Raw genomic sequence first — 23,897 nt, forward strand, 5'->3', positions numbered from 1 at the left:
CTCAGGATAGATTATCAATATCAAATTGGTGGTGAGCACACCCGCCACCTTAAAAATCAGCTGTTAACAGTTCCAGAGGCAGCCAGATGTAAACAGTGTACAGAGTAGACCACCACCACTATGTATTTCAATAGAAACTGACCTGCATGGAGAGACCTTAATAGTCTGATTGAGCATGTGTGCTTTGCTGCAAACACTGTTTACATCCGGCCACTGCCGAACCTGGTAACACCTGATCGTGGGGGAACCTGGTGATGGACTCCCTTCCGTCAGATATTGATGACATGTCCTAATGGTAATTTGTTAATATAAAAGTACTGGAAACCTACATTAGGCCTCATTCAGGCGTCTGTGTTGCACGTACGTGTTGTATCAGTATTTTTCATGGATACAACACATCCCCATTTTAGTCTATGCTACTGTGCACATGTCCGTTTTTTTCATGGACTGTGTATCCATGCAAAACACACGTAGACATGTCAGGTTTTTTTTTCCGGCAGAACAGATGAAAAGGGCAAATACAAGTCAATGGGTGTCACGGGTGTATCAGAGGTGACAGACAGTCGTCCTGCAGTTGGTTTCAGGAGATCTCTACGTTTTGCATTACAGACATCTTCTTAGATGAGAAGCTGTCTCTAGGACCTAGCGGCTACCTCCCTCTGATAATTAGCTCCCTGGCCTGGGTGTCTGAGAGGGAGGTGCCAGCTATATTCATTTCTACTTGTGAAGGCTTAACAAGAGCAGTACTTCGTCCTCTCTGGAGCTTGAGGCCGAGTTCGCATTTGTTTGGAGTCGTCTAAAGCTAAGCATTCTCCCCCTGTTTGTCTACCCTTGTTGTCTATAGAGTTTAGTGGAGATCGACTAGTGCTCATCTCCTCCCATCCCTAGCATTAGCCATATGCCAGGGAATGATAGGGCGAGGCAAACGTGCGGCGATTGCTGAAGAGGCAATATAGGGACGGTAGTTGAGACAGGGTGACACTAGACCAGTCTAGGAGGTCTCCACTTCGCCCTTTCCCTAGTGTCTGGGCTCCCTTTCCCTCTTCCCTCTGGGTTTCACTAAGTCTTTCCCACACCTGGCGTGACAATCCATGTGCTCTCTGTGTTTAACATTACAAAGTATAAGAAAAGATTTGTCATTTACTTATTTATCTATCCGTGAAAAAGGCTGATGGTAAAAAAAGCCACACAGATGACACGCTGATGCAAAGCACGGATGACACCGGAGCCATTTTTTTCACATATGTGTGGTAAGATTGCAGCTGGACGAGTCCTGCATGAAGTGTATATATCACCGAGGTTCCTGGCCTCGGTGATGTGAAACCTGGAAAGAAGGTTAGTTTAATAGAGCAGCATGGGTCCAGGTTTCAGGAAGGGCTGGTAGAGATGGGTGGGACCAGTCATTCCCATCCTCCAATCCGACAGGTGCAGCTGATTTAGAAGAGCAGCTGAGCTGCTCACAAGTGTCTGTGAGTGCAAGGGAGAAATAACTTGTGTGTGCGGCTCAGACGCTGCTAGAGTCTGAGTATAGAGGTGGTAACACCTCTGAGGCCACGGCCCCACTATCAGTATTTGGTCAGTATTGTTCTTCACCTGGTTTTGGCTCCCACTTCTGAGAAAAGATACTGACCAAATACTGATAGTGGGGCCATGGCCTAAGACTTTGGTCTGGGGACCAGGAACTGACCAAGTGATTTATTAGATGTAAGCCTGACTAGGTCTGTAGAAATCTGCTAGCAATATATGAACTTTTTGTTTATGTTCTATCTTTGCATGCCGGAGAAAGGCATTTGTTTAGTTTTCCTTTGGAAGACTGGTGGATTTTAATGAATGGCTGATGGATTTTAATAAATCTTCCAGTTTGATTAAGCCCGTGCCTACCTCAACCACTGCCAAGAGTGAGTGAATCCCTACAGTGTTTAAATACAGACGTATGAATGAGGTCTTAGAATGGTGTTTCCCAATAATTAAGCATGCTAACATTTAAATCTACGTCTATGCAGGTGATCTGTAGCTCTGTATCAGAAACACAGTGCTTTGAATCTTATAAAGGTATACAAGTATTAAGTAATTAATCAGAACAAAATTGACATAAAAATAACATAATGAAAAAAATGTGGAAACTTGCTTTATGGTTTTGTAGTTATGTTCACATACTAAAAATTGAAAAGAAAACACAATGCAGAGCCCATTATCAGCAAATTCGATTTCATTAAAACTAAAACATATATTTTGTTTTTTTTAGCATTTTTAGCAAAAAAAAATAATTCAGTGTTAGCATCATTGTACAGTACCTTGAACACATTTTGACAAGTCACGTAAGTTGAATACATAATGGGATTTTGCAGGAGTTGGGAGAAGATCAATGCTCATTCTATGGTAAATTTCCACTGCTGCATCCACTATATTAGTTGCACTCTGCTTTACAGCTGGAGGAAAATCCATCAAAAAGCCACTTAAAATTGCCTGTTTATAGCAGGAAAACACAGAGTGATTACTTCTTATAAGCAAAACAGGAATTAGAATTGTGTTATTTTACAAGAAAGTATATAGAAGCTTCCGGTTACACAGAAGGCTCAACTGCATGTCTCTGTATTGGTATACATTGTCATACATTGCTCGTTGACTCTTATTTCAGAAAAAAAAAAGTTTTCTGCACAGCACAGTATTGCAGATATACAAAATCATAACATCGACTACAGTTTTCTATACAGTAGAACAAAAAAAAAGATATAGTGACGTACACCAGCCCAACACAAACCAAAAGGACATGCACAGGGATCTTTCCCAGCAAGCAGACATAGAGCTTGAAAGTAGTGTGAACAATGCTAACTTTAAAGAAAAAATGCGACATACATTGGGTATAAAAGTATAGAAGCATATACTGTGTATATACACACACACACATACAAAGGGGCAAACATATCATCAGCACAACCTGTGCAGTCGAACAGGAGCCCAAGAGATAAGGGGGACCCATTTCCATCTCCAAAGAAGGTGGAATTGTGCATTATGATAAGCTATTGGACTGCAAAAGGGCCCATATTCATGCACAGGGGCCCTCTTCTGTCTGTGGCCGTCAGTGCAGATATGGTATATACACTCCTCAACCTTGAACATTCAGATAACTATTATTAAACTCATTGATAGCATACCAAATTGTGTAAGTGAGTGAATTTTTGCATGCGACTCTCATACTTGATAATAAATAAATTGAGATATTTTGGAAAATGTATTTTCATTTCTTCATCATTATCATTTACATGTCTATAAATCCTGTGATTTTTAGAATACAATGACTTTTTTCTTCTTGGTGTGCAATTTCAATATTGAGGAGTGTACATTCATTTAACTTAGAATAACCAAAAATTGTGAGTGGTTTTCTCAGAAAAGAGGGACAATATACACAGGATATAAGAGGATCTGGTCTAGCTCAACGGTGAACTTTTGGAGAGATTCTATTTTTTTTTTGTCTCATCTAGATGTATAATGCCACGGTGCACTGGATATGACATCTGCAGTTACAGATCGAGAAACAGGATGTTCGGGGCTCCATCTGTCTGGCTATTAATGATAAAATATTTTAGTACAAACAATGAGCAACTCAAGACTGACCATCTGGTTTCAGGTAAACAAGAGTCGAAAGAGCCATCTGAACAAAGAAGACTTCCCTCCAATCAAGCCGAACAAGTCATTCGTTCTATATAGTTGATGATCCCCCTAATCCAATAAATACTCATTCCTTAATGAATTCTTATTTTATGCACGTGATCATTTTGCCATTTATTTCAGTATCCAAAAGAATTTTACACTTTCCCAGTTATCAAAAAATTGGAGGTAGTGGAATACAAAGCACAACGTGGATCTCTTTCCCTTATAATGATGTCATATTCAATGGAGATAGATGATAAAGATTTGACATCTGACAATTTATTGATGTTTTCTACCTGTAGTCTGAATATATTTTAATACATTATTCATTTTGTGTTGTGCTCCTATACTACACTAGCATGCTTATTAGGACAGTCAAAGTAATGTTTTGACCAAACTTTTCCTTTAATTATTCTCCGCTAATAACCCGTTTGCCCATTCATGTTCGACCTTGGACTGCCTGACTCTGGCTGTCCATGAATGTGTTTTTGGATCAAATTATTTGTTACTTATTTTATGGCTCGCTTGTTTAGTTTTACCTCCAACCTGCTCCACCAGTCAGCAGCTATCCTGCAGATGATACATTTATGCCCCAACAGCAAAAATCAGATCCCTATATAAAAGTTAAAGGGTGAAAACCATGGAGCCCCTGCTAAACTGAGTGAACATAGCCAAGCCTGAACGTAGAAGCCTGCTTTATGCTTATGGATTGCTATAGGGAGGTTCAGGGTGGAGTCTTATTTTAGATGGGCCATCAATGGGTGGTCTATGAGCACCGTTTTGTATGTTTTCATAAAGAAAACAATATTTCTATAGTGTGTGCAAATATGAATTACAAAAAAACCCCAGCAAATTGGAATCTTTGAGTGTTCATATTAGTTTATGACGTTTCAGGGATCCTATGAAACGTTATGACGTGTCCTAGCCCAAGGGTGTTCTGGATTAAGAATGCTGAGGAAAGTGGATATGTATGTAACTGAGACAATATAAACCTGGAATACTTTGTTACATGTGTTTATTATAGTTTTAAGGGTTTTTTTTCCTTCCCATCTTTAGCAATATGACCCCTGGCATCTTGATCACTTAAAAGGGTGGGAAGGGAATAGAAACATATCATTTACCATGGCTAATAGTGCTAAAAAAATCTGAATATGTAATGAATTGAAAGAAAAGAGAGATGATAATTCATTAGAAAACTTTATAGAAAAGAAAATTGGGTGTTCCTTTTAAAAAAACAATATAGTTATTTTTTAAAAAAGAAAAACTTTCTTTAGGCCTAAAATAGGAGGCACACTTTCCTCATGACAGTAAGGGTATGTGCCCACGATCAGGAAATGCTGCGGTTTTGACGCTGCGTGTTTATGCAGTGTCAAACCTGCAGTGGCTAACATATTGGTGGGATTTGTAGAAATCCCATGCCCACTATGCGTCTCTGGGCACCCGCGGATCACCCCCGGAAACTGACATGTGACGTGTCTTTCAGATCTGCAGCATGTCAATTTCTCTTGCGGGTCTGCATGTGGAATTTCCCCATAGACAAACATCAATAAGGAAAGTCCGCAAGTGAAAAAAGAAAAATTGCGGCCGCTAATGAGGGCAGAAGTAGTACGGCTATTCTGCAGCATCGGGGCCGCAGCGGCTCCTCATCTTGGGCACATACCCTAAGACAAAGTGTCCTTATCTATCCATGAGCATGAACAGAGCGATGTATGAGCTCAATAGGAATGCTGTAGGTCTAAACACTGCTCTGCTTTATCCAGGAACCAGAAGCTTAGTCATTCTGTCCCTTGGTTTGAGTGATCAGCGGGTCTCGTGACACCAAACTGGGTCTAGCTATTCTTTAATATAAAATACTTGATTTAAACTATAAGTCATTTTCTGATGACATTCTCTTTAAAGTTATTCGTAACTGAGTGAAACATAAGGTGACAGGCTAAAAATACGTTTTAACTAATAGAAATGCCCTAAACTGTGTGAAGTGAAATTACCCAATGTGCACTAGGCATCTCCGTTTTGGCAATTCCCTATGACCTTTTTTGACTTTTCTCCCAATTATAGAGTTGCTAAATTTCAGCCTAGGATAAAATGTTTTCTCTTCTGGTTTAAGAAAAATCCAATCTTACTGAAGCTTGTCAGCGCACATGAAATTGACGTAACTACTTTTCCTGGTTGTGTTGAAGGAGTCACTGACCTGAAAAATCTGTTTAAGGCTGTGCTCGGAGGGTGTTGGCAGGCACAACATGCTGAAGTGTCGTAGAAAGCGTGGAGTTACTGGATTCCGACCCCCACCTGGAGGAGCACAAGCAGCTGCAATAGTTACATCCTGGGGGAGAAGAAAATAACATCATGCACAATTTGAATCAAAGAGGACAGTGAGATACAGAAGAAAGCAGCCAAAGCTAGGAAATGATACGCACATCAGAATACAGCCACAAAATAGAAAAACAATGTAGCTCTCTATTTTATTAGCAAAATGACCAGTCAGTGTAACATAGTTTCCAGCTGTGAAATCTATTGACTAGAAAAGCAAAAAAGGCATTTTTCTTTTGAGATCATAAAACATTAGAGTCATTATGAATTACAAGAATGTAAGACTATAGATATAACAAGTTATGTGTTGTAATGGTTGTACCAAAAGGAAGCTTTCTCTTAATTCTTACCAAAAACAGTGGCACTCTCCTCCATGGGCTGTGGCTGGTATTGCAGATCAGCTTAAAGAGTAACAGTCGTAATTTTTATTTCCTACATCAATAGTACACAAGAAAATAAGCAACTTTGTAATATATCTTATTAGAGAAATCTGCCAGGACTGATCTTTTACACTCAAAATTCTCAATTCTCAGGTAAAATCTGTATTCAGTGATGATAGACTTTCCCATTACTGAGATAGGAGATGGCAGCTGCTACTGATAAGAATCTATGTAGATAAGAGAAGTGATGAGGAAGGAGCTCCACCTCTAGCTACCCCTCTTTCCCCATCCCCCTCCTCACTTCCCTATATCTGGAATCTAATCAGTAGCAGCTGCCATCTCCGATCTCAGTAATGGGAAAGCCTGTCTTCACTGAATACAGATTTTACCAGTGAATTGAGAATTTTAAGAATGAATCATTTTTAGCAGAGAAAGAAGCAGATTTCTCTGATGAGATATATTACAAAGTTGTTTATTTTCATGCGTACTATTAATTTATGAAATCAAAATAAAATCTCTAACGTACAGGTTTGTACTCTTAGTTATTCTTGAAGGAACAATTATCAATAGATCATCTAAAATATATCCAAACAGAAGTTACATTTTAACGGTTATAATAGGAAGCATTAAATAATTGCTAGAATGGAGGACATATGTGAGATTATTTTCCCCTGACTCTTCTTGACCATAGCAAAAGTTTAGGGTAAGAGTAGGAAATTAAAAAAATATATATTTTAATAATTGCTATTGGCCAGTGTCTCTCTTCCTCTGTGTTAACGTAAAGGGGCTGTCCCATAAACACATTATATTACCTATTCACGGGATTGGTGATAAATACAGTATATGCTCAAAGTCTTCTATGTGAATATAGCATTAGTGAGCATGTGCAACCGCTGCTCTACCAGGTGTTCATAAACTAAGGCTATGTTCACACGCAGCGTTTTTGCTGCATTTTTTTTCTGCGTCCAAAACCTGCTCTTTTGGCAATAAAAACACTGCATTCAAACACCTGTTTTTCAGTGTTTTCGCTGCATTTTTTTTGCAGTGATTTTTGGCTGCAATAAAAAAGGAAAGAAAAGCTGCACAGAAAAAAAATTGCACACCCAAACATAAAGGATGGTAAAAAGATATGGCTGTATTAATGAACAATAAGATTCTAACAAACATCATTAAAAACACAAACAGAATGACAACAAGCAGGGAAAGGACATGATAGTCGAAAAATACACTTATGTATATACAGTACAGACCAAAAGTTTGGACACACCTTCTCATTTAAAGATTTTTCTTTATTTTCATGACTATGAAAATTGTACATTCACACTGAAGGGATCAAAACTATGAATTAACACATGTGGAATTATATACTTAACAAAAAAGTGTGAAACAACTGAAAATATGTCTTATATTCTAGGTTCTTCAAAGAAGCCACCTTTTTCTTTGATGACTGCTTTGCACACTCTTGGCATTCTCTTGATGAGCTTCAAGAGGTAGTCGCCGGAAATGGTTTTCACTTCACAGGTGTTTCCTGTCAGGTTTAATAAGTGGGGTTTCTTGCCTTATAAATGGGGGTGGGACCATCAGTTGTGTTGTGCAGAAGTCTGGTGGATACACAGCTGATAGTCCTACTGAATAGACTGTTAGAATTTGTTTTATGGCAAGAAAAAAGCAGCTAAGTAAAGAAAAATGAGTGGCCATCATTACTTTATTAAATGAAGGTCAGTCAGTCTGAAAAATTGGGACACCTTTGAAAGTGTCCCCAAGTGCAGTTGCAAAAACTATCAAGTGCTACAAAGAAACTGAGTCACATAAGGACCGCCCTAGGAAAGGAAGACCAAGAGTCACCTCTGCTTCTGAGGATAAGTTTATCCGAGTCTCCAGCCTCAGAAATCGCAGGTTAACAGCAGCTCAGATTAGAGACCAGGTCAATGCCACACAGAGTTCTAGCAGCAGACACATCTCTTCAACAACTGTTAAGAGGAGACTTTGTGCAGCAGACTTTCATGGTAAAATAGCTGCTAGGAAACCACTGCTAAGGACAGGCAACAAGCAGAAGAGACTTGTTTGGGCTAAAGAACACAAGTAATGGACATTAGACCAGTGGAAATCTGTGCTTTGGTCTGATGAGTCCAAATTTGAGATCTTTGGTTCCAACCACTGTGTCTTTGTGCGACGCAGAAAAGGTGAACGGATGGACTCTACATGCCTGGTTCCCACCGTGAAGCATGGAGGAGGAGGTGTGATGGTGTGGGGGTGCTTTGCTGGTGACACTGTTGGTGATTTATTCAAAATTGAAGGCATACTGAACCAGCATGGCTACCACAGCATCTTGCAGCGGCATGCTATTCCATCCGGTTTGCGTTTAGTTGGACCATCATGTATTTTTCAACAAGATAATGACCCCAAACACACCTCCAGGCTGTGTAAGGGCTATTTGACCAAGAAGGAGAGTGATGGGGTGCTACGCCAGATGACCTGGCCTCCACAGTCACCAGACCTGAACCCAATCGAGATGGTTTGGGGTGAGCTGGACCGCAGAGTGAAGGCAAAAGGGCCAACAAGTGCTAAGCATCTCTGGGAACTCCTTCAAGATTGTTGGAAGACCATTTCCGGTGACTACCTCTTGAAGCTCATCAAGAGAATGCCAAGAGTGTGCAAAGCAGTAATCAAAGCAAAAGGTGGCTACTTTGAAGAACCTAGAATAGAAGACATATTTTCAGTTGTTTCACACTTTTTTGTTAAGTATATAATTCCACATGTGTTAATTCATAGTTTTGATGCCTTCAGTGTGAATGTACAATTTTCATAGTCATGGAAATACAGAAAAATCTTTAAATGAGAAGGTGTGTCCAAACTTTTGGTCTGTACTGTATATGTATAGAAACCCCGCCAAATAGGTATAGAATATATGTTTAATAAAAAACAATATCCCAGGTTATAAATTATGCAGGGGCAGGACAAAAAATTATAAATGCAACAAATGACAAATGTATGGGTACTAAATATTAATCAAAGTGCTATATGTAGAGACTTCCAATATATTGGAATTACCATAGATATATGGCACAAATAAATATTAAATGATTCAAAGTGCTAAGTGCAGAAGACTTCCAATACAGTGGAATTATAACTCTTCGGAATGAACATTTTTTTTGCACAAAAGTATATAGACACTTATATGGCGAATAACACCATGTGACTGCTAATAGCAATTAATCAATTTTAAGTGCAAAGTGCCAGATATCACAATAGAAAATAGGAAGCCTAAATGATGCCCAAAAAAAACTATAATAAATAATAATAAACCCTAGAGGAGATATAGATACCTAAATAAATATTAGAGCCACTAGTCCTGCAAGAACATAGACATGGAATGGTAAGTATAATAAATGCCAAAAGGACATATATGCAAATAATATAAGCCCCTAATAGAGAAATGTTGGAGCCACTTATCCTGAAAAAACATAATCCTGAAAGGTACCTATAATAAATACAAAAAGGACATATATACAAATAATGGTATACCCGGTATGGAGCCTTGACCCAATGTGTGTCGCTACCAGATGCACATAGCTCCATGAGGGGTGGACTTTTTGGATGTGGATAACCTATGTGATTTGTCTACAGTACATGTTTAACATAGTTAGTTTTATGACATTTTTGCAGTGTTTTTTCACTTTCTCATTGCTCTTTGTGGGTAAAAAAGTTGCAAAAAAAGCGGTAAAAAAGGCTGAAAAAATTGACATGCTGCAGATTTCTAATTCAGTTAGGAATAAAAAACAAGTGTGTGGATAATATTTCTGAAGTCGCATAGCTTTTGTTGGTACTGTAAAAAGCAGCTTTTAATTTGCATAAAAAAACGCTGCATGTGAACATAGCCTAAAGAAGTTTCCTCTGAGTTATTCACAAAGGTGTCTTTAACACCCTTTTTCTGCAGGATCAGATGGGTTCTCAGCAGATACATTTATCATGTATCCTGTGGAAAGGTGATATCTGTTTATGGGACAACCATTTTACCCGTTGTGTTTCATACACGTTCATTACACTTTCCTGTGCCGGTGAATGGCGTTGAGTCCACATCAAACCACACGCAGGGAAAGAAAAAAAACAGCTCACAAAAATGTAAAAATAAACTGGTCATGAAGGAGTTAATATAAATGTGTATTTTTTTTATCTTCTATTAAATAGAATAAAATATGCTAGATTGCTTGGTTAGGATTTAGGAAAGTACAGGTCCCAGAAATGCTCAAGTCATGATTAATAGTACTAGCAATAAATTACCATATTGAAAGGACAAAGCAAATCAATTTAAAGGGGTTTTCATACTAACAAAATACATTTTAATTAATAGATTTTGGAATAAAAATAAGTTCCACAATTGGATGTGTTTAGATAAAATGTTCCTGTGCTGAGATAATCTTATAAATGTGCCCCTGCTGAGTATTGTGTAATGGTTCTCCTGGGCACGGGAGGACGCAAAAGAGTATACAGACAGGACAGCACAGGATCGCAGCTGCTGGTTTCTGTAAGGAAAAACATTTCCCTGCCTGTTTTTAAGCAATATTTTACCTGAAAGAAAGAATCATTTGTGATCCTGTGCTGGAATATCTGTATACCCTTTTCCTTCCTCCCCTGCCCAGGAGATGTGGTATGATCAGACCATGTCCCTGCGTGGTCAGACACAGCCATTACACAGTACACAGCAGTCACTAGATACGGACATTGGCCAAGTGAGACATTTCCATAACAATATGTTATATCATTATGAATAGAACAACCTGCCAAAAATTAGTTCTTTAAGCGCTAAACGTTTTACTGAAGCATTAAATCTGGAGACATCTAAGAAGTTGTTGTCCAAAAATATCACAGCAGAGGTGAAAATTGATTTGGTCATAAGTCAACTTAGAGGATACATGAGAAAAAGGTTATGGGCTACAAACCCTGCCGTCAGAACAAGCACCCTGATGGATTCACCGTTAATTCATCCTCTTATATATTCTGACACAGAGGGGCTGCTAAAGTCAAATGAGCCAAAACATTTTAAGAAAGTTTATTGCAAAATAAGTTTTGTTTTTTTTAACCAATACCTGTATATTAGTGAAATAATTGTCCCCAAAGGTGTTCAAAGTCTATACATTTTTAACTACAGTCACAAAAGAAGGACAATTTATAGCAAAACAGATGAGAGAACCAAGCAAAGGTGCACTCAAAGAAAATGATAATCCTTCACATAAGTCATTTGTCACTGAAGGTTATTTGCCAGGGTCAACACAATTTTCCAAATATAAAAAGTACCTGATACTGATACACACCACACCCATGTCTCTTGTTCGTTTTAATAGAATCATTCAATTTCAAATGACACCTGAGCATCACAGATCAATCGGGCAGCCATCATTGTAGCTTGTCAAGTCTCTTATTGATTCCTGTCTGACACCTAGCCTTCTCCCATCAGTTCTTCATATATACCACTGAACCAATGCCATTTTTGGTTCCTCTGGTCTTTAGGACCTACATTATCCCTACACTTCTTAATGCTCATCTACAGTACAACCCAATGCTGCTCCTACTACTATGGCCAATCATCTAATTGTATTTTTAATAGACAAATAGCAGTTTAAGGTATACACACCTTTTTCACAAGATTTTAGCTCCAAAACATCTAAAATCAAAAACTCAAGCAATGCTACAAACATCCTTGATTAACACTCTTTGGTAAGTTTTGGTATTGATTGTACAGCAGCTTGTAAGAGCTACTGCTCTCTGGTTACAGACCACAAGCAAACCCACACTGTGTGTAAGGTATCTGTAGTCCCATAGTCATGGGGCAAGAACACCCACTGAGCTCTGAACTTAAAGGTCCAAAAGCAGGCATGTATAGTTTAATTAATCTAGGCTGGTCAATCCTCTAGCCATTGGTCCTGATACCTTCGCTTCTGGTCCTGTGCTCAACCACACAGGCATAGGCTTTGTATGAAGGGGGCTGGCTGACTACTCATTTCAATACCTGTACTTACCAGATTTTCTTACAATAAATACATGCACAGAGAAGAGATCTGGCTTATAAATTAGTGCAGTCCAATAGCTCCCTTTATCCACATCGCTGGGCTTGTGCTGATGTAGGAAATACTGTCCAGTGTTGAGCAATGAACTGGAAATTAAGCTGACGGGATTTACGACCAGTGACTGAATGACCACCAGAGGAGCAGGACATTTAGTCTAATTAAACTAAATTAATAAGTTGTGTTACTTACTACTTAAAGCTTATTTTTGACTAGGAAAACCCTTTAAGGATCTGCATGGGTATAATGTATTGTGTTATTCAAATATTCATAAATGGATATCATAGAATGTTAGAGTTGAAAGGGACCTCCAGGGTCGTGTCCAACCCCCTGCTCAATGCTGGATTCACTAAACCATCTCAGACAGATATCTGTCCAGCCTCTGTTTGAAGACGTCCATTGAAGGGGAACTCACCACCTCTCGTGGCAGCCTGTTCCACTCATTGATCACCCTAACTGTCAAAAAGTTTTTTCTAATATCTAATCTGTTTCTTTTCCCTTTCAGTTGCATTCCATTGCTCCTCGTGTTTTCATGCGCAAATGAGACTTGGTCAGAACTCATCTGTTCAGTTCTGGGTACTATATTTTAAAAAAGACATGAAGAAACTGGAGCAAGATCAGAGAAGAGCGACCAGAATGGTGACCGGTCTGCAAACAATGTCGTATGAGGAACGGTTGCAGGATTTGGGAATGTTTAGCTTGCAAAAGAGAAGACTGAGAGGAGACTTAATAGCTGTCTACAAATATCTCAAGGGCTGTCACATTGTAGAAGGATCATCTTTATTCTTGCTTGCACAAAAGAAAGACTAGAAGCAATGGGATGAAACTGAATGGGAGGAGACACAGATTAGATATTAGAAAAAACTTTTTGACAGTTAGGGTGATCAATGAGTGGAACAGTCTGCCACGAGAGGTGGTGAGTTCTCCTTCAATGGACGTCTTCAAACAGAGGCTGGACAGACATCTGTCTGAGATGGTTTAGTAAATCCTGCATTGAGCAGGGGGTTGGACCAGATGACCCAGGAGGTCCCTTCCAACTCTACCTTTCTATGATTCTATGATTCTATCCAACGCGGTTCATCTATGAAGATGGGAATAACCTTTTAAAGCCTTCCACAACTTTTTACAGAATCCAATGGTGATGTGTAGATAGATGTTCAGATACAATAATTTCCGATGAGCTGCCGATGTAAAAGAATAGTTTGTAGCGCCAGATCCCCTTTTCCCATCTTCTAAAATGTCACTTTTAAGAAGATGGGATTGTAAAGTATAAAATGTGATACCTGAATTTCTTTCCAAAACATTTTTTCTCTGTCATAAAATCCTTTGAAATCTTGGTACTGGCGCAATAATTCAATGGGGGGTTGAGATCCATATCGATCTAGCTTTGGCATATTTAAATCATCAACAAATATGATGACTCTCTTGTTCCCAGGAGCGCCTGTGTAAATATAGGTGAAATAGCATTAGGCACAGATTGACGCTTGGTATTAACCCTCTAAAAATGTCAGCTCTCTAAGGCCACGTGCACACGTTGAGTATTTGGTGAGTTTTTTACCTCAGTTTTTGTAAGACAAAACCAGGAGTGGGTGATAAATACAGAAGTGGTGACGTGTTTCTATTATACTTTTCCTCTGATTGTTCCACTCCTGGTTTTGGCTTACAAATACTGATGTAAAATACTGACCAAATACTGAACATGTCCATGTGGCCTAAAGGCTATGGGGAAAAACATCTAAGCAGCAGAGAAAATGTTAAGCTTGCTAACTCAACCTGGACTATACCGTACACTTCAAAAAGTGTCTGCATTACACAAGGCTTGGCTGATATTGGGGGTTTTCATTTATATCTTTTTGCATTTTTCATTTGAAATTATTGAAAAACTGAATCACATCTTTAAGTAAAGCAATAATGTAATAACCAACCGTGCAAATATAAGAAGTATGTGCATCTCTCGAAACAAGTCTGTCTTGTAGCACCCTCCAGTGGCCAATAAGGTGTATAGAAATGACCTTTATAATATACCGGTAGTTATGTTATTAATGTAATGTGCATGGCACTGACTCAGTTTAGTTAAGCATATAAGCCTAAAAACAAAGCTGCAATGCCAGACTTTATTTAATTTACTTTAACTTTGAGGCTTTGTGGGCTTTCATACAGAATGTAAAACAATAATAAACTTAAAGGGTTTGTCAGGAAAAACATATGCGGATTTTACATGCGTTTTTCCCGCCAGGTAGAAGCGTTTGTCAAGCGTTTTTGCATGCATTTCTGCATGCGGGTTATCAAGCGCTTTCCAGGCGATTTTAGCATCACTTGGAAAAGTGCTTGACAACTTGGTCACACTATATAAATCCATGCAACCGGCATGGATTTATAGTAGTGTGACCAACTTAGTTAAAAAAAAGAATAAGAATGGTAAAAAATAAAAAATAAAGATTATACTCACCTTCCAATGTCCTCCCGGTGTTTTCTCTGCTGTGTCCAGTGTCTTGGGCGGCTCGCGCTGTTGTGAAGGACCTGCGGTGACGTCATTCAGTCATGTGTCAGGTCACATGACTCAATGACGTCATGGCAGGTCCTTCACAACAGCGCAAGCCGCCCAAGACACCGGACGGAGCGGACAAAACACCGGGAGGACATCGGAAGGTGAGTATAATCTTTATTTTTTATTTTCAATTCTTTTTTTTACAGTTTCTATGGTACCCAGGTCTGGATGAGAGTCTCCTCTCCTCCAGACCTGGGTACCATCCGCACATTGAATCGTGTGATATCCGCTTATCCACATGTAGTGATGTGGATGTCACGCGGTCCAATGCAAGTCAATGGCGGCGATTCCGCAAAATTAATGGACATGCTGCGGATTTTTGAGCGCAGCATAAATGCTGCGGAAAAATCTGCAGCATGGGCAATGACATTGCGGCTTGTCATTGGGAACCATGGGGGACGGATTACCAAGCGTTTTCCAAGTGCTAACACTGCGTAAATTCCTCAGCATAAACGCTTGGAAAATGCTTCGTGGGCACACAGCCTGAGTGTGCTCTAAAAAAGAGGCGGTTATAGCGGTCAGGGGCCAACAGAAGAAACCAGTGAGCGACTCGAGTAGAGGTATGGAGAAGCGGTGAGAGATCGCCAAGTGAGTATGTGCTTTCAATAATGCACACTCGGGTCTTTATTGATTGCAGCGGTCACAGGCCAACAACACCAGAAGAGAATGAAAGGAGAATGGCTTAGATCAAAAAGAAAAACAGTAGGTATGTGATTTTATTTTAAATGCACAGACCAACAACATCTAAAGAGAAGGAGAGGAAAGTGCAAGGGGACTTGTCCAGCGGTCTGAAAAAACAACAACGAATTGGTAGACGAGTATGTGCTTTTTAATGTTTTCAAAAGACCCCCCAAAACTCTTAGGCTATGTTCCCATGATCAGTATTTGGAGAGGTTTTGATATTTCAGATTCTGGTAAATTAGGTTACTTGCGTTTTTTATTTTGTTTTTGAGCGTGTTTTTAATCACATTTTTGATGCTGTGTTTTTTGTCTCTTTTTGATATGTCATGTTTTAAATAAAGCGTTTTGATTTTTGATTTTTCCTGGTATTTTGCTTTAACAAAATGTTATTGATCGTTATGTGTGGATTAAATGTGTTTTTAGTGAGATTACGCCACGAAAACCCACTCAAAACGGTGGCTAGTGTTATAAGTGACATGTTTCCTAATATGTAGCAGAATTTTTTTGTTACATGCATAAAATCACTACAGGTAGAACTGATGTACATTTGTGACAAATTTTGCGATTTTTAGAAAAGTTGCAAAGGATGAATCAAGTGAAAACATGGAAACCTTAAACTGTGCTCACAGTAGCAAACTACCGTATTTTTCGGACCATAAGACTCACTTTTTTCCTCCAAAATTTTGGAGGAAAATGGGGGGTGCATCTTATAGTCCAAATGTTGGGGGGGGTGTATATTTATGTGTGGTGTGGGGGGGAGCAGTATCGGTGGAGGAGCGGGGCACAAGAGGCAGCAGCCACCCGCTGCAGCCTACACTGTCCCCGCTGCTAAAGAAAATGAATATTCACTGCTCCCCACGCCCATGGGGCGTGGGGAGCACTGAATATTCATGCTCCTTAATAGCGGTATACAGTGTTGCTGCGCACGGGCTCCTGCTGCTGCCGGCTATCTCCTGTGCCCGCTGTTAAAGGGCATGAATATTCAACCTCTCTCCACCCCATGGGCGTGGGGAGGGGGTGAATATTCATGCCCTTTAATGAGCGGGCACAAGAGATAGCCGGCAGCAGCAGCAGCCGCAGCGCGGCTCCGCTGTGTGCCGGCTATGAAGGAGAGTGAAGTCATTGATCCCCGCGCACACAGACCCAGCGTGGGGAGCAGTGACTTCCGGCAGCTGATCTCTCCATGTGAGCCGCGCATTGGCAGTGACGTCATGCGCGGCACACAAGGAGAGATCAGTGCAGGCAGACCGGCGCAGCGCTGGAGGAGAGAAGAGAGGTGAGTATGAGTGTTTATTTTTTTTTTTAATGTGCAGCATGATGGGGATTAGGGGGACCATGCATACTAGGACAGGGATTAGGGGTGCCATGTATACCAGGACAGGGATTAGGGGTGCCATGCATACCAGGACAGGGATGAGGGGTGCCATGCATACCAGGACAGGGATGAGGGGTGCCATGCATACCAGGACAGGGATGAGGGGTTCCATGCATACCAGGACAGGGATGAGGGGTGCCATGCATACCAGGATAGGGATTAGGGGTGCCATGCATACCAGGACAGGGTTGAGGGGTACCATGCATACTAGTACAGGGATGAGGGGTGCCATGCATATCAGCATAGGTATGAGGGGTGCCATGCATACCAGGATAAGGATGAGGGGTGCCATGCATACCAGGATGGAGGGATGCCAGGCATACCAGTATGGAGATGGGGACCACGTATAAAAGGAAGGGGAGGCGGCATATATACCGGGATGGGGGATATTGTCAGAATTGGGGGACATTACCCCTATACCAGTGTCAGCAGAAGACCCCCTCCCCCTTAAAAGTGCATCATGACCACATTTTTGCTTAAATTTTTATTTTTTTATTTTCCTCCTCTAAAACCTAGGTGCGTCTTATGGTCCGGTGCATCTTATAGTCTGAAAAATACGGTAAATAAAAAAACAGGTGAACACATAAAATAGATTTTAAAAAGGGGGAAATGGAAAGATGAATTTGGTGCACACAAAAAAGAAAAACCCTAAAAACTTATCAGAAAGCAGGAACAAATGCAATAATGAATCAGGCTCTTATCCTTACACTTAAATTAATTAATCCCTGCACCGCCATTGACATATGTAATATGTCAAGACTTGCTTAAAGGGAGCCAATCATGTAAAATAACGCTATTAACCTGCAGATATGGGGTCAATCTTATTAGCGTTCTACCACCGAGCGGCACCCGCACTGAGAGCCCCGCTGCCAGGAGGAAATTAACTTTATTCCCCTTGGCAGCCTTGTTCTTTCAGTCATAGGGGTGGCGCCAGAACGATTTCGGTCACTGCTCAGTGTATAGTGATCGGCAGCTGTAACTGCGTCCCAGGCACTGACTGACAGCAGGCTCATTATTAAAGCCGGCTGTCAGTCAGTGCCAGGGGGTGCGGTTACAGTCACTGCTCACTATACACAGAGCGGTAACTGAAGCCGCAGCGGCGCCACCCCCATGACTGAAAGCCAAAACACTACCGGAAGGAATAAAGTTAATTTTCTCCCGGCAGCGGGGCTCTCAGTGTGCAGTTTTAGAACGCTATTAACCTGCAGATTCACCCCATATCTGCAGGATAATATCATTATTTTACATGACAGGTTTCCTGGTATGTAAAAATTGGTATTTTTAATTTTGGTATTCAAATGTTACAAAGATCAACATCCTAGGTGCAATATTTAGGGAGCAGGACTTGTTTAAGGCTAGGATGTACTGTACCATGACTAGGACAGTGGAATAAAGGGACAGTAGGAAGTATCATAGACTATTCTCCCCAGACTGTCATCTCTCCCTGTACATCTCTTCAGAAAACCCAGCATGGGAGACAATGGCTTTTCTTCATATTATCGACACTTTTACAATGAGAGAGGTTATGTGCCCTTTGAGGGTCAGTCAGACTCTTAGGCATAGACATAATATTTTTGTATGTTTTTTACAAAATAATACGCTTAGTGCAAAATTGCCTGAAGGTGCACATGATTGTAAAGTGCTGAGGGGCATTGTGATATGTGCCATGTGCCTGTTGTCAGGATATATATATAGGTGTATATATAGGTTATTTTTATATTATAATTCAGGTTTTATTTATATTTGTCAAGAGCGTGAATATTGTCCAGACAGAGATTACATACCCAAAATGGTTTTCCGCTTCTTCTCCAATTTTGACTCTATAATTTCCTGAGTTCGTGCAGAGGATGTCTGGGCTGAGAAGTTTATATACACAGAAACATAGCCTGCTTCTTCTTGTATACTGTTCAGCAATCCTCGAGCTACTACAGACTAAATAGACAGAAAAAAAAAAACAGGTGAACAAATAATAAATAATCTTTATATACAAGTGAATCACTTAAAGAAAGTCTGTCACCAGGTTTTTGCTACCTAGTCTAAGAACAGCATGATATTGTGACAGAGATTCAAGTGATGTGTCACTTACTGTGCTGCTTTATCAGCAGGAGTTTACTAGAAGACTGGTAAACTTGCAGACAGGTAGTCCAACCCCACCCCACCAATGATTGGCAGTTTTCTGCCTATGCACAGTGTACACAGAAAGCTACCAATCAGTGATTTGGATGGGGTTATATAGAGCTCACTATTCAGAGAACTGATAGATCTGCAGCAGAGAAAACAGTGATTTTATCCAAACTGCAGCAAACATCCCAATAAGGGATACATCCCTGGAATCAGGGTCTCTGCCCTTACATCACGTTGCTCTCAGATGGGGTAAGAAAAACCAGATGATATATTCCCTGTAACCAAAGAAATAGAGGTAAAAATCGCTTTATTTCATACTTCAGAGTCGTTCAAAGAAATTTGAAGGGACACATTGTGAAGAATATAATGCAGCTAAACGTCAAAATGTAATTGTACACCACATTTCCATTACTCATAAAATCGATAAACTATATCTCTACCCACCTTGCCAACCCCTGTGGTGCCAGTAAACAGCACAGAGTGCTTTACAGCCAACAGCTTTTCCATAAGATAGCCATAGCGCACTGTATCAGTCGTTGGAACCAGCATTTCAAAAAATGGCACATTGCTGTTATACTTGAAGGAAGGTATAATTCTCTCCCATGGATCCAGGCGTTTTGTGTCATAATCCATATAGACACTCCACAGGTCACCAGAGGTTGGGAGCTGGAGGACAAGAGTAAGGCCAGAATCACACATCCGTATGTCCCAGTCTGAGTACGGACTGTGATCTACGGGCTGGCCGTAACTCTCTTGACCCAAACTTGACAAGATCATATATGCCTATGAGACTGTTAAGTTCTGATCAGGAGCAATCGCGGCTGATCCGTGGATCACGGACCGTTAATAAAGACAATCAAAAAATTAATAATGTTCTGATACTCTTGAATAATCAGTCAAATAGAAATTGCATGTTCTAAACAGTAAAACAAGAAGGAAGGGAGAGGAGGCGAACTGTGACTACTTCCTATTGTGAATATATAGCAGAGTCCATTATTCATCATTTAAAATTAATTAAAAACTATATCATTTTTTACTATTGTGACTTTGTCAATAGTAATGAATGTATTTTCGGAAAATTATAAATAATATGCAATATCACTTTCTTGTCATTGACTTGAAAAAAATATACACGTGTGACTATAAATCTATTAAAATAATAGTAATGAACCAATATCTTGGATATCGATATTTAAAGACAAGTGGTGTTTACGTTAAACACAATTGTTTTTTCTGAAAATTCACAACTGAATAGTTGAAACTACATACAAATATGCAGAGAATGGAGTTCTGCACAATTCTAAATAATTGGGAGTGCCATTAATCGGATTTAGCGGAGATATATTCTGTAGGTTATGAAACACTGACACCTAGTGGCCAAGTTAAAATATATACCTGGATAAAAGTGTAACCAGCAGAAGGATTGTTCAGACTCTATTTGCTATGATTGTGGGGGTGTAAGGATAATCTTTTGCTGCTTACCTTGGCTTCAGGGTTATCTTCAAACTGGTGTCTGACAAATGTATCAAAAGCATCCCAATGATTTTCTGTTAGATTTCCACCAATAGACCAGACATAACAGAAGACAAATGTCTGACATATTATGCTATTTAGTCTTGAGTGCTCCTAAGAATGATAACAATGAATAAGCAAAAAAAAAAAATTCCATATTCCAGAAGACTAACCATATAGATCACAGGAACATCTGTATAACAATACCGCCGTATTCGGTAGCCTAATTAGCTCACTTCACATGTCAGGACAAAAGACAGGTGTGCAATGTGATTTTGGGCATGCACAATGATGACTGAAGTCACCAGCGCCATCTTGGAAAAGGTTAGTGAGCGCTGTGCACATGTCCACACTCATTCAATAGTATGAAAGGGATGTGAATTGACATCACAGTGTGTGAAGGAAGCCAGATGCATTGCTGCACATTGGATACATTTCCGGGAGAGAAAAAACAGTTTAGGGTGATCAGGGAGAGCTGTAGGCTATTTTTTACCCTGCGACCTCAGTCTTCACGGGATAAGTTTCAACGGGTGGAGATAATCATGTCCCTACTACGAGGGGGCCCTCAGACCTCGGCATTTTCTTTGTCCCCATAAGTCCCAGAAGGGTTTTCTGTTGACGCCTTAGGTTCTATCTATGATGAACCTAACAGGATCCAGGTCGCTGAAGCAAAGATCATGAACATGCTGAGGACTACCACACCGAGTTCCGGCAATAGTCAATTGAAGTTCTATGGAATGATGCAGCTCTCAGGTGCCAGTTCCGCAAAGGTCTTTCTGATACTCTCAAGGACACTTTGGTTCTTCATGATTACCCTTAATCTCTGGCAGTGGCCATGACCCGGGCCATATGGATGGACCGCAGAATCCGTAAGAGACGTGTGAGCAGCAGGGTGCCCATTATATTCCTCCAGAGCACTTCCATTTACCGGAGATGGAGCCATTGGAGGTGGGAGTTGCCAGTTTTTGTGCTGTGGAGAAAAGGCGAAGACAATATCTTGGACTTGGACTTTGGAATCTAGTCTATACTGTGGTCTCACAGGACATTTTTTAATGGACTGTCCAAATCGCCCTCAAGTGAACAAGCCTTTGTGAAAACTCCTAAGTCTGGGTGATTGTCAAGGACGTCACTCAGACTTCAAGGTACCTTTTTTCTCCTAAGATAAAGTTCTGCTTAATACGGTTTTGTCCTTCAAGAACCAGGTATTGCCAGCATTGACTTTCATTGACTGTGGGTCGGCAGCTAACTATTGATTCGGGACTGATTCTGAAATTAGGATTAAGGACAGTTTTCTGGAAAAACACATTTAAATTTTGTTATTGACAAAACACCACTACTTCAGAACTTTGTTTAATGGGTGGAGTTCAATCTTCAAGTGGGAGCACTTCACTCTGAATCCATCTCCAGTTTTGCCTTGGATAATTTGCCTGCTGGGGTGGTTCTGGGGCTTACATGGCTGCTTATTGACAATCCTGGTTTTGATTGGTGTCAGAAGGAAATAGTTAAGTGGAGCCTCAAATGACATAAGAAACATCTCAGTTCTGTACAAATATGCTCCGCTAGTCTGGATGGTCTGCTGGTGTACCTGAAGGACTTCGGAGTTGTGTTTTCGGAAAGCAAGGCAAAGATATTACATCCCCATCGTCCTTACAATTGCGCTATTGATCTTGTCCCTGGTGTCAAATTACCTATAGCTCGCCTTTACAATTTGTCTGGGCCTGAACGGACCGCCATGAAAAATTATGTAAATGAAAGTTTACGAAAGGGTCATATCCATCCTTCCTCCTTCCCTGTAGCTGCTGGATTTTTTTTGTAAAAAAGAAAGATGATGGTCTCTGTCCTTGCCTCGATTTCCAAGGACTGAACAAAATCAGGGTTAAGAATACATACCCACTTCCACGCATCCTCAACCTATATAATCAGCTGATGGGAGCTAAATGGTTTTCGAAACTTGACCTTAGAGGGGCTTACAATTTAATACACATGAAAAAGAGTGATGAGTGGAAAACTGCGTTTTTTAACGTCCAAGGGTTTATTTGAAAATCTTGTCATGCCATTTGGGTTATCCAATTCACTAGCAGTATTTCAAAACTTTATGAATGATATTTTTTCTGATTTCACTGGGAGATTTGTTGTGATTTACCTTGATGATATTTTAATTTTCTCTCCTGATTTGGATTTTCATCATGAACATGTCCGTGTAGTATTACAAAGATTGAGGGAAAATTCTCTGTTTGTGAAAATTGAGAAACGTATTCTTTCTGTTTAGGAAATTTCATTCCTGGGGTTCATTTTATCAACTGATGGGTTTAAGATGGATCCTGGGAAGGTGTAAACCATAATAGATTGACTCCAACCTAGTGACCTGAAAGTGTTGCAACGTTTTCTAGGATTCGCCAACTATTATAGGAAATTTATCAGGGATTTTTCTCTGATTGCTAAATCTCTTACTGACCTCACATGTAAAGGGAACGGACCTGAAGGTTTAGGCACCAGATGCTATTAAGGCTTTTGAAAAATTGAAAGAGTGTTTTATGTCTGCTCCTGTTCTAATCGAACCCAATCTCCAAGAACCATTCATTGTGGAGGTGGATACTTCGAAGGTCGGGGTAGGTGCCGTTTTAACTCAGGGTACCAAAACTCTGACAAATCTGCAGCCATGTGCTTTTTTCTCAAGAACATTTTCATCTGCTGAAGAAATTATGATGTTGGGAGTCATGAGTTACTCGCTGTTAAATTAGCCTTTGAAGAATGGAAACATTTCTTGGAGGGGGCAGTTCATCAAGTCACTGTGATCACTGACCATAAGAATTTAGCGTACATTGAATCAGCTAAATGGCTAACTCTTAAACAGGCCAGATGGTCCTTATTTTTCTCTAGATTCAATTTCTCTATTATGTTCAGGCCAGGGTCCAAGAATGTGAAGGCTGACAAACTATCTTAGTCTTAGTTCAGTTTCTCTTCCAGAAACTCCATCCTACATTCTCCCTAAGGGCATTGTAGTTTGTGTGGTATCCTCAGAGTTGGAAGATGATATCTGTGAAGTCCAAATCATTGGCTCCTTCCTCCACTCTAGGGTCCAAATTATTTGTACCTGTGTATCTAAGATTGCGTCTGTTGCAGGAATTTCATGGTTCCGTCTTGAGTGGTCATCCTGCGGTCACAGCTACATGGAAAGCTATTTCTAGGCTTTTTTAGTGGCTGTCTATGAATAATGATGCTAAAGATTTTGTATCCGCTTGTGAAGTTTACGC

General features: G+C 40.1%; 1 protein-coding gene across 1 annotated transcript in view; it reads right to left on the reverse strand.

Annotated features, from left to right (window-relative positions):
- Positions 1 to 23,897, reverse strand: part of DNAH6 (dynein axonemal heavy chain 6) — a 493,878-nt gene that overhangs the window by 290,959 nt on the left and 179,022 nt on the right. The window contains exons 37-42 of the mRNA XM_073637077.1: positions 20,614 to 20,757; positions 19,576 to 19,797; positions 18,792 to 18,939; positions 13,687 to 13,844; positions 5,843 to 5,974; positions 2,295 to 2,466 (exon numbers count right to left, since the gene is read on the reverse strand). Of these exons, the coding sequence (XP_073493178.1) occupies positions 2,295 to 2,466; positions 5,843 to 5,974; positions 13,687 to 13,844; positions 18,792 to 18,939; positions 19,576 to 19,797; positions 20,614 to 20,757 (976 nt within the window). The remainder of the gene's footprint in view (positions 1 to 2,294; positions 2,467 to 5,842; positions 5,975 to 13,686; positions 13,845 to 18,791; positions 18,940 to 19,575; positions 19,798 to 20,613; positions 20,758 to 23,897) is intronic.

The sequence above is a fragment of the Phyllobates terribilis genome, unplaced genomic scaffold, assembly GCF_046119375.1.
Source record: "Phyllobates terribilis strain yellow unplaced genomic scaffold, ASM4611937v1 Scaffold_1__5_contigs__length_1240528914, whole genome shotgun sequence".
NCBI lineage: Eukaryota > Metazoa > Chordata > Amphibia > Anura > Dendrobatidae > Phyllobates > Phyllobates terribilis.